General features: G+C 36.8%; 2 protein-coding genes across 2 annotated transcripts in view; one reads left to right on the top strand and one right to left on the bottom strand.

Annotated features, from left to right (window-relative positions):
- The first annotated feature begins 4318 nt into the window (after positions 1 to 4318).
- On the top strand, positions 4319 to 11070 carry LOC122074587 (malate dehydrogenase [NADP], chloroplastic-like). Its single transcript, XM_042639478.1, has 14 exons — positions 4319 to 4712; positions 4827 to 4917; positions 6645 to 6731; positions 7634 to 7718; positions 8670 to 8851; positions 8959 to 9029; positions 9107 to 9197; positions 9304 to 9378; positions 9469 to 9570; positions 9669 to 9791; positions 10249 to 10317; positions 10408 to 10476; positions 10565 to 10618; positions 10723 to 11070. Exons 1-14 carry the CDS (start codon positions 4549 to 4551, stop codon positions 10774 to 10776), a joined length of 1317 nt encoding a protein of 438 aa, XP_042495412.1. The 5' UTR covers positions 4319 to 4548; the 3' UTR covers positions 10777 to 11070.
- Positions 11071 to 11864: 794 nt separating this feature from the next.
- Positions 11865 to 12175, bottom strand: part of LOC122079152 — a 1390-nt gene continuing 1079 nt past the window's right edge. The window contains exon 3 of the mRNA XM_042645412.1: positions 11865 to 12151. Coding sequence (XP_042501346.1) covers positions 11865 to 12151 — 287 coding nt within the window. The remainder of the gene's footprint in view (positions 12152 to 12175) is intronic.

The following is a 12175-nucleotide window of genomic DNA, read 5'->3' as shown; positions in this document are numbered from 1 at the left end:
TTTCTCTGCGCTTGTATTCTTCAATTGCACGGTGAAGGTGAGTATTGGTAAGGCTCCGTTTGGTATCGTTTCTGTTCCAGAAACTCCGTTTCGTGTTAGAAACGAAAATTTCAATTTCTGTGTCAAAACACCGTTTTTAAACGATTTAATGCTGTTTGGTGAATCTGTTTCTAGAACAGTTTTAAAACAAAAAAATGACAGTTCTGCCGTTTGGTAATGCTTGTTTCAGAAATGGTTTTTTTTTTTTTTCTCTTTTCTTTTCTTTTAAGTCAATAATTACAGAAATAACATTAAAATACTATAGTCATATAAATTCTTTTGGAACAATAAAATATTACATACCAACTAAAAAAAACATGGTTTCCAAAGGATGAATAAAATACAGTATTAACAATGCCTTGTCTAAGTTAATTATTACATAATTCCCCAAATTTTCACTTTTTGTCCAAGTCTAAAGACTTGAATGCATGGATGATGTATTTCATCTTATTTGGTTGGTCCTCTAATCCTTTAAGTGTTCCTTCCAAATATCCTTTCATGTACTCATTCGAAGTGGACGGTGGTGTGGATGATGTTGATGTTGAGCTTGAGCCAAGTTTCTTTTTCCTTCCATTGTTAACTCTTAATTGGAGTAATTTCAAGGTACAGTTCACTATCAACCTCAAATACAGCCTTAATCCAAAGACATGGCTTTCATTCGCTCCCTTTCTAATCAACAGTTTCTTCAATAAAGCCTCATCAAGATCTGTCAAGCTGCAGCCAAACAATTTTCCATATAGCTGAACCAAATATCTAAGTGAAAGGCACCATGTCTCATTCAAAAACTCCCATTGTTTCTTAACAAACTATAATAAAAGTAGTTTCATCCAAAAATGGAAAATGGTCTGCTGGAATGCGAGACAGAATTTATGCAAGCAATGATATATTGAAATCAACTTTCAAAATTTGACAAGTTACAAAGTACAGATAGATAAGAAGAGGAAACATAAACCTTCTATAATTAGGAATCCCACACTCTGTGCTTATTCCCGCTCCAGTCATGACCATGAGATTGCTACTGCACCAAGACACATATACAGGAACTTAATCAATATACAACACCAAAATAGCAAGGAACCAAGGTACTGTCTACCACAACTTATAAGTTCATGTCATGATCGAATAGTACTTTCAATTAACACTAGAAAATGATGGTATTGAAACTTAGGAAAATATTTTGAATAATACATACTATCTATAAATGGACCTCTGATCAAAAAATTGATACAAATCATTGACATCTTTGATACTTGGAGGATCTGAATTAGGAACTATCTTCTTCTCTCTCAAAAAATGTGAAGAAGAACGCTATTACACTGAGAATGAGGGAACATAGAGATTCAGATGTACTTTTGGGACTGCCAGCTCAAAGACCATTGCCAAAATTTTGTAGAAACATGAATTAATGGTAACACAATGTAACATGGACATGGCCTACAATTAATATTGTTGACGGATGAACTCATCACATTTTCTCTAAGACTTTGGGATACCAAGGTAATTTCTAAAAATATGATACTAGATAATTATTGTCATTGGCAAATGGCAATTATTTTCAAGACATGGTTTGGCATCTCACCTTTCTCATGATTCTTCCAGAAAAGGTTTTATCAACATAGAAGGCAAGTAACAACAACAAACTCAACCCTATCCCATCTAATAGAATAAAAGAATTTCTTTTATCAACATGATCATGTAATTGAACAAGGAAATAGCTTGAGGTGGAGAGGTTCTTTGTACTGATATTTTAGCTTGGCTTACCAGGGAAAATGAAAGGAAAAAAAAAACATTGGACTGCAAAATCTTCCCTTATAAAATTTTCAATTACTTGAAGGGCACCCTTTTTTTTTTCTTTTGTTTTTCCTTTGATGGACTATATGTGGCCTATGTATCTATGGGACCCATCCATATATTGTTCTAACAACCATCATAGTGGCAGCATAATTCAAATTTGGTTATAATGACAATTTATGTAATTATTTTTAGGATAGTTATCCAAATAACAATGGAGGGTAATGTTTCCGAAAAATCACAAGGCAAATCTAAGCCATATATTTTAAATGATTCTACTAAAATAATTGGCAAACAAATATTAGAAAATCTTACAATGACATTGAAAAGAAAAAAATCAACAGGTAAAAAATAATTTGTAAATTTTCCAAATGGAAGTTTTACATATAATAGTTTACAAGAAAATAAACAGAGCTGAAAAAGACTTAATTCACTTGTCCATCAGACGATCGGTAGTCCATTATAAACTTGTTTACATTATAGATATTAACATTCCATTATTGCCTTCCTCAAATTTATCTACAAAAGAAACCCAATTCATATAGAGCTAATTCAAAGTTTAGGAATTTCTTCCTAAAACTTTATCAACAACACAGGTAATCCAATCAATACAGAGCTCGATCAAATATCAAGAATTTGAGTAGGAACCCGGAGAAAGGTGAGGACAATTAAACTCACGGTTTTAAAGGATCGGCAAGGCATTTGCATCACCATGGCCATCTTCTTCCTTTTCTTGGAGGTTCCAAATGCAGAATTTAGCTTGATTTACTGGCATAGAAAAACAACAGTAAAGCTATAAAATTTGACTCCAGAATTTTGGGGAAAAAATGAAATATCCAATTCATGAAGAAGAAACAATTGGGCAAACGGAAAATCAAACCACAAAAACCACAAAAGGGTTTACATACCTCGACGCAGATGCCGGATGAAGAAGACCTACACTTCCCTCGGCTCGTCCTCAGGTGCTCAAGTTAAAGAAGAAAACCTCAAGGGCTTGTAGCCATGGCAATCCTTTCACTCATTTTGGAACGTCGGCAGCTAAGTAGTGCCTTGAGAACTTGATGATTGGCCTTCGGTGGTGGAGGTTATTGAAGAGAGGAGTATGCTCAGAGTGAAAGGGAAGGAGGAAGATGGCTTTTGGTGGTCAGTACCTTGGTTTTCCAAGGCAAGTCTTCAGTGGGTAAAGAAGAAAGATGGGTTAGAGGGATTTTTTTCGGAACTTTCACAATTTTTGGAACAGAGGAGAAGAAGAGAGAAGAAGAGAAGAAGAGAAGAAGAGAGAAGCGAACAGAGGAGAAGAAGGGAGAAGAAGAGAGAAGAGAATAGAGGAGAAGAAGAAAGAAGAAGAGAGAAGAAGAAAGAAGAAGAGTTTACCTGCTCCTCTCGCTCCAGCTATCGGGAACGATAGTTCCAAATTAGGGATTTTGAAACGAAACTACATAGTCGGAACTCATTTTTGCAGTTCCGACTTTTGGCTCATTTTTCCTTTTTTTTTTAATTTTTGTTTCATAAAAACTGAAACACAGCTCGGGCGTACCAAACAGTTTTTTGCGTTTTTCTGTTCCAATGAAACGAAAAAACGTTAGAAACGTTTTTTAAGAACGATACCAAACAGCCCCTAAGAGTAAGGAGGACTTGGATTAAAACATGGGTTTTAGTGAATAGGTTATAATGGTCATTTTAAGCTCAGACTTCCTGTCCATGGATGATGATTCCTCTTTCTGATGATAGAGAAAGGTCCAAGGCCAAGGAGAGAGGTAGGGCAATCCATTCACTTTATTGGTACCGATGGGCACGGATCTTCCAATGATTGACGACAGGGGTTCTGAATGTAATTTGATGAAACAAATGGAGTGTTCTTCTAATAATGGCATTCTCTAGGGGGTGGCATAGTAAATTTTCCTTACAATTATTAAAATGTCTATTTTGATTGCTATAAAAATTATGGGAAAATTATCTTTGAAATCATGTCAAATTTTTTAAATTAAGATTGTGTATGGTATATTTTTTTTGGAGTGTATACCAAATTGTGTTTGGTATGCATTTTAGGTCATTTTGCATTATCATCTTAGAATGTAAATTGACCTACAACCTAAATAATTTTAAAGGATTTTATTATATAAGAAATAGTTTTTTGAACAAGCAACATAAGGGAGCATATCAATAAAGTGCACCGATATGGTTTTATATATGAAGGCAAGAGATATTTTATGTGTGTGCGTGTGAGAGAGAGAGAGAGCATGCTAATGTACCCAACCTTGGCCACTCCCTCTGGTTTCCTACATTACAAATGTGGGGAAGAATATGCATATCACACGTGGGACCCATATATTTATAATAGAACAGAGAGGAAAAAAAAAACCATGTGAGATGGAAATTGCAATATGGCGTCGTGGGGAAGCTTTTACAAATATTATATATGTTGATGAGTGGGTTTGGACCAATTTGGCTGGGTAGTTCGGCCTGAAATTGAAGGGAAAACGGTGGAGGCCCAGAGAAATGGGCTAAGCCCTAGGCAGGCTGAACTCAACCCAGTCCCAAATACCAACGACTTGTAAAGGCCTTTTGGATCATGCTGTGGTGACACGTGTCCGTTGGGTGACCTTGTACTCGTTATTTCAAAATCCCATCTCTTTTGGTACATTTATTGGTGATTCTTCCCTCTTCTCCCTCCAAGGAAACAAAGCCTCTCTGTTGCTCTGCTCTCTCCTGATCGCCATGGCGTTAGCAGAATTCTCAATTTCACGCACAGAAACTCGATTTCTTTCCTCCCAGTTCTCATTATCATCTTCCTCAACTCGTTTCTACAACCACCGTCGAATTGAGTTGCGGGCGCCTTCTCGAGCCCGCAATGCCAAAGTGCTCTGTTCTATCGCACCCAGGTAAGTGCTTGGTTCTGCTTTTTTCTTCGATTGGATTTCTTTTCTTTATCTTCTCCTCCCAATGATTAAATTCTACTCCTCTACTTCTTACATGTTATCTCTATTCGATCTCAGCGAAGTACAGGCACCGGTCACTCCACAGGTTAATGAGGCCAATAAAAAGGAGTGCTTCGGGGTCTTCTGCCTCACTTACGATCTCATGGCCGTAATATACTTGAACTTTACTCCAGTTTTTTCTTTAAGTTCATTTTAATCTCCGTTTTCAGGAGTTGGGGGTGTGATATTTCTCATTGTTGCAGTGGGGTTGGTTCCCTTGGTAAGCTAATATCTTTCGACATGAAACTCATCTATGATATTAGGGATCTGTTTTATCTCTGTGTTTGTTATTCGTATCTCTATGATTACTTGATTCTGCATCTATTTTTGTTCGTTTATGATGTGACCCGAACTCGAAGAAGTTTAGGATATTTTCACCATCTTCTTTCTCCCCCTTTACATTTTCTTTTCTGAAGAATGTAAGGTAAGACTTTATTTAGGTACCTAAGTTTCAGTTTCAGGGAGAAGTAGTGGATGAAGGCCCATACATAAATTCACGACTTCCCTGAATGAACTACATAGACAAATGGTGTTGTACCCATGATTTCAACTTTGCAAGAAAAAACACCTTGTGTTAGTTTATATCCGTAGAACAAAACTAGTTCCTAGGTGGCATTTGACCTTGCCTCTTAGTCTTGTCCTTTAATGGCATGAACTCCTTTGGATTAGATGCATGAAAATGAATTTCAGGATCTATGTCTTGATTTATTATTGAAGTTTCTACCTTTGATTTTCTGGCATGAGTTGCATGTAGAAGCACCCGACTGGGTTTACAACAGGAAGCCAGGCCACTATTGACACATCTAAATTGGTAGTCACTAATGCTTTCCACACTACCCTCCCCCATAAAAAAAAAAAGTCATCTGTTTTTCCTCAAAAATGGCACAAAAAATTTGTTTCTAGCAGATAAAAATGAAGAATTGGGGTGATATCATAATCTCCCCCACCCCCAGTTTAAGTTATCTTGACTAAGCCTCATTCTAACAAAATCAGGTCAGCTACGCGAATCTTTTTTCTCCATTCAACTCTATTCATAGATCTTTACCAAAAAAAAAAAAAAACTCTATTCATAGATGTGCTTAGCTCCATAGATCTCCAATCAATAGCTGAAAAGATGAGGGGAAGTCAAATACGATTGTTTGGTCCTGTCCAACCAGATCAGTACTTCACCATTGCAAGGGTGCAAGTTAAAGGCTCTACCGGGACAACAGAATGACCAAGATGATGTGGGCTATATGAAGTTGAGAAGACATCAATAATAGTGATCGAACAGTAGATGTATCCCTAGATAGATGGGAATGGTAGAACAGGGATCTAACCAGCCACGATCGCTAGGTACCATGCTATGATTGAACATGAAAACAAAAAGTAGAGATTTAGTTGTTAACAAATCTCAACGTCACATTTTTATAAATGTTGAAAACTCAGCATGACTCGAACAAAACCAACGTGTTACTAATAACCGTTCCTCCCTCCTAAGTTTCACCCAATACTCACCCTTTTGTGACTCTTCATTAAGTGTGAGAGTTAAGAGAACCATAATAACTGCTCAAGAAGTTCTAGTTTCTGTACCATTTTTTTTTTTTTGGGGGGGGGGGGGGGGGGCTATGCAGACGAACCCACTCACAGTTTCTGAGACAGGGCAGGAAGACTTAATCATTTATTCTAATTCTGATTGAACTTTGTCACTAATGGGGAAGAATCATATATGTTCTGATTCCATGAAATTGTTTTATTGCAGTTATTTTCCCAGAAAATGTCTCTCCTTCCTATCTTTCGATTGTTTTAGTTGATATTAACTAGTGCTGATGCATATGTGTTTAATTTTCATTACAGGAAGAGGAGACAAAATCATGGAAGAGCTTAATTAAAGTCGCAGTTTCAGGTGCTGCTGGAATGATATCTAATCATCTGCTTTTCAAAGTAAGGAATTCTTATTAATTCAGCTCTATATTTTTGTTAGTTATTAAGATTCAATTGCAAGCCATAAGTTCTCATTATAGTTTTCTGAAACAAGTAATGTTTGACAAGATAAAACTAATGTCCCCTTCACAATATTCAGGAAGAGTCTTTTTTTCTTCCTTGTGGATGGAATTGGAGGTTGATTTTCAAAAGTAAAAGCATTGTCTCTGTAAAATATGAGAGTGAGCATTGATCAACACAAAACTGTTGTACAGTCCCAAGTCAATAACAAATCATATTAAACAACATATGGACTTCTACAAATATGGAAACACACTTTCCCATGCCAGACTTTGCATCAAGATAGTTGCTTAATTTATTAGCGATGTTAATTGAGATCGATAGAGCATTTGGTGCTTATAGATGAGCAGATTCCTGCTTGATACATCTTTTTAACTTCTTATAGAAACTGTTCTTAACTGATGATGGAATATGTTGTTGCTTCACAGTGGTGATGACTGAAACCAGTGACTACTATCCATCTCCTAAATTCATAATAACTATATGTACTTATTTTCCTGAGTTGGTTGAATTAATACTCATTTGGTTCCATATTCATGTAATAAATACTTACTTGTCTTATAGGAACGGTACCTACCATCCTCTAGCAAACATCCAACTTCTATCCAATTCCTCAAATATGATCCTCTCTCTTTTTGATATTGACCTGCTATTGCAAACTTAAACTATCTGATCAACAGAATGTAAAAGTGACTCACATCCCTACAAGAGCTACAAAAAATTTAAAGCGAATAAAACCCTGAAATCTATATTTATTGAACTAGGACAGACATTTTCTCTATGTTCTTACACTTCACAATAACCATTTCAGAGTTTGAATCTAACTTGTCTCACTTTGGCAGCTTGCATCTGGTGAAGTTTTTGGGCCAGATCAACCCATTGCCTTGCAATTGTTGGGGTCTGACAGGTCATTCCAAGCTCTTGAAGGTATGGCTTTTGGAAGTTGGATTATTTTGTTGAACTATGTCTTTTTTTTTCTTTTTTTAGTTACATCTTCTGAAAGGGTAGCTTGCAAATAATATATTGGACCCATTGATAGGACAATCAATTAAGAGAATAATTTATAAACAACACCTAATAAGCGCATAACATGGAAAGAAATATTGTTTAGATTTTGTGATACACCATTAAAGCTATAAACTAAAATATAGAAATTTTCTAGTTAGTAGGAACAAAAAATGAAAATGTATAACTACTAACTTGTTCAAAAATATGGGAGCGGGGGTTCAGCATGCCCTCACCCGGAAGTAGCTTTGCATGCCATGGCAGTTCAGTTGGGATGAAATCTGTGTACAGGTTGACTTTAAGGTCTTGTTCTTGCATGCCAAGTTTCAGCTCTATCTGGTTTTCCAAGTGGCAAAACAAGGTACTGAAAAAAACAGGAAATACTATGTGACTATCGTGCGGTGCATGGACATACACGGGAGGGTATGCCTACAGATTAGAGGATTTATTGAGTCTGGATCTGAAACTTGACATGTGGCGCATTTACATCATTTTCTAAACATCCAAAGGTTAGAATTGCCACATCACTCATCCATGTGGCAAAAAAAAAATAGTGCTGGAAAATTTCTCAATATACACATTATAGAAATTCCCCACCCCCAAAAAAAAAAAATTGCAAAATATGTTTATTTCTTAATTTGGAAGGAAATATTTATTACTATTTAGAAGAGTATAATGAAAATAGGAGCCAAACAAAAGGAGGGGGGGTAAGAAACATGTATATATGCAATCCTTATGTAGATTTCTACAATTGTCTTCCTTATCGTGTAGCCTCTGCCTATCTGAGCCCATTGATTGAGCTTGAAATTATGATTTCCTGGAACAGTGAATGTTATTTCTCCAAGCACTTCAATGTTGTGTTGATCTGTGCAGGAGTTGCCATGGAACTAGAGGACTCCTTATATCCTCTTCTAAGGGAAGTAAGTATCAGCATTGATCCCTATGAGGTGTTCCAGGATGTAGAATGGGCTCTTCTAATTGGAGCAAAGCCTCGAGGTCCTGGAATGGAACGAGCAGGCTTATTAGATATTAATGGGCAGATATTCGCTGAACAGGTTCCTTTATAGACCTCTTCTATTATTCATAACTTATATATAAACCATAACTTGCTTCTACCTCACTGTTTGTTATATATTCTTCAATCTTTTGGTGGTTAATCTAGGGAAAAGCACTCAATGCCGTTGCATCCCGTAATGTTAAAGTGATAGTCGTCGGCAATCCTTGCAACACAAAGTAAGGAAAAAATCTTGAAATGTGATTTTCCTATTCGTTGATTCTTAGTGAAAGAGCTGATTTGATTTCCTGTGCAGCGCTCTTATTTGTTTGAAAAATGCACCAAATATACCTGCAAAGAACTTCCATGCTTTGACTAGGTTGGATGAGAATAGAGCCAAGTGTCAGGTGGACATTTCCTGTGAAGATTTCCTTCTGGTGATGTTTTTCAATTATGGGTATCACAATGAAAATAAATGAAATGTTATACAACACATTGTTATGTTTTGTGCAGCTTGCCCTTAAAGCAGGTGTGTTTTACGACAAAGTGTCAAATATGACAATCTGGGGAAACCATTCCACTACTCAGGTTACTGAATAGGTTCTGTGGAAAATGCACAAATATTAAGAAATATCCATTTGTGACTCTTGAATGAAGTTTATTTTTAAAATTTAATAGGTTCCAGATTTTTTGAATGCAAAAATCAATGGTATACCTGTGAAAGAAGTTATACAGGACACTGAATGGCTAGAGAAAGAGTTTACCGAAAAGGTCCAGAAGGTAAATGTTTTATAATAGAACTGCTCAAGACTTAGTTGCCTAATTTGGTTGCCTGTAAACATTCAATTACTAGAGACAGAGAAACAACGGTTTTGCAGAGAGGAGGTGTGCTAATTAAAAAATGGGGAAGATCTTCAGCCGCATCAACTGCTGTATCAATAGTTGATGCCATAAAGTCCCTCATCACTCCGACGCCAAAGGGAGATTGGTTTTCTACAGGGGTGAGTTCATGTTTTTTCAGTACTTTTAGGGTTCTTAATATTGAATTCATAAGCTGCTCTAGCAAAATATTTTGCTTCATGTTAAACCGGGAAAGGAAATAAATTTTAGCTCAATGTTCACAACGATGGATCAAAATGATAAATCTGAACGAACATAATGACTGGCATTTGTAAATCATCCAGTAAGTGCTCTTAATATTGGTTTATATTCATTTCTTTCTATTTTCCCACATCGAAAGATATTTCTTGTTTCGAAAGGATAAAGAGGACTAGGCTAAGGTAAATTCCAGCTTCAAGTCCTCATATTTTAAGATAACCAGAAACATTGTTCTTTATTTACTTCATTTCCTACCTTTCACACCATTTGATTGTCTTAAAATTTGAAAGATATTGATGAAATTTCAGAGTTTGGGAGATAGATATATGTCCAATCTTACATTTTACCATGCAATTCCAGGTTTATACCAATGGAAATCCATATGGAATCGCAGAGGATATTGTTTTCAGTATGCCATGCAGATCAGATGTGAGTTCTGTGCTTGGTGATTAATTAATAATGATGTTTCTTTTGCTCAGTTGCATTTTAGATACTCTCATCAATCACCTTAATGTTCAGGGCAATGGTGATTACGAGCTTGTGAAGGATGTGATCATTGACAACTTCCTCTGTGAGCGTATAAAAAAGGTTTGCTTTATGAACAACCCATTATCAATTTACTACCAACGTGTGGCATTCATCTGACATGTGCTGCAACTCTGCCAATATATTGCAGAGTGAAGCTGAGTTACTAGCTGAGAAGAGATGTGTGGCCCACCTTACAGGGGAGGTAAGTAGTTTGGGCAGTTATAAAGATCCTAGAAGATCACCTTCTTTGGTTGCTAAGCAGGGTAACACGTTACAAAATTTACAATATAATATGCTCATATCCAGGGTAATGCATTCTGCGACCTTCCTGAGGACACAATGCTTCCTGGAGAGCAGTAAGACTGATGCTATGGTACTTCTCTCAGAAATTTAATAGAAGCTTTCAACAAGAGAAGCAGAATTGCGGAGCAAAAAATTTTCAGTCGCCTGCTGCTTGTTTATATGTACTATGAACACATGCATAGGTCATCCATGGTAAAATGCTTTCTTATGGAGTAGCTTTGAGCTGGTGTGGTAGCACAATTTTTTTGATCCACTAACCATGGCTAAAATCTAAATTTGTTAATGTATTCGATAAATTATGTACTTGTATCCTATTCTGATAAGTCAAATTGTGGGATTAGTTTTCTTTGATGGCAAGGACTTTGCATGTTGCTCTCCTGCGGCCCTGCCTGCAGACCAAGGATTTAGTTATCAGTGTTGGTGTCAGCAGATATTGATCCGATACTGACCCGGATTGTTCACTTTTGCCCTTGTTTTTTTTTAAGTACAAAAGTTAACAATGAGATACAGCCGATCCAATATCGATACTTAAAACCATGTGGATTGCTTACGTTTTATTTTTTTAGGAGAGTTCCAGAACTTGATAGCATTCATGTTGTATCGGCATCAAATAAGTACGATACCGATACCTAAATCCATGGTGTCGTGTTGTTTGCAAAATAACCAAAGTTGTGAAAGAAGATACGTATATTAATTGTAACGCGTAACAAGGTCTGAAACAAGTAAAAGGAGAAAATAACCACAAGCCTAACAAGCAATCTCAGGAGGCTGTAAGCACGTTAGAGGCCTTTTATTTCAACCTAAGCCTTCTTGGAATGTTTGGATTCTAGTTAAATGTCACAAGAACTTTGGGAAGTCCAAAACTTGATGGGGGCTTATCGGGAGATTTTGCAGGATTTGGGCCAGTTGGAATACGCCTTTTAAGTCCAAAACTTGTTGGAACAAGCGTTGTACGCTCAAAACTTGATAGCGGCTCTTCGGGAGATTCTTCAGAAGTTGGGCCAGTTGGAACACCTCTTTTTAAGCACAAAACTTGATGGAGGGACATTGGGAGATCCTGAAGGATTTGGGGGAGTTGAATCACGTCTGCTAAGCCCAAAAGTTGTTGGAACAAGTCTTTTATGCTCAAAACTTTATGGCGGCTCTTAAGGAGATTCTTTAGGATTTGGGCCAGTTGGAACAAGCCTTTTAAGCCCAAAATTTGATGGAGGCTCATCGGAAGATTCTGCAGGATTTTGGCCATTTGGAGCAAGCCTTTTAAGCACAAAACTTGATGGAGGCTCATTGGGAGATTCTGTAGGATTTGGGCCAGTTGAAACACGCCTTTTAAGTCCAAAACTTGATGGCGGCTCTTCAGGAGATTCTTTAGGATTTAGGCTCGATGGAACAAGTCTTTTACGCCTAAAAATCGATGGAGGCTCTCCAGGTGACTCTGCATTATTTGGGCCACTTGGGA

The sequence above is a fragment of the Macadamia integrifolia genome, chromosome 1, assembly GCF_013358625.1.
Source record: "Macadamia integrifolia cultivar HAES 741 chromosome 1, SCU_Mint_v3, whole genome shotgun sequence".
Lineage (NCBI taxonomy): Eukaryota > Viridiplantae > Streptophyta > Magnoliopsida > Proteales > Proteaceae > Macadamia > Macadamia integrifolia.
This window is presented reverse-complemented; position numbering and strand designations above follow the sequence as displayed.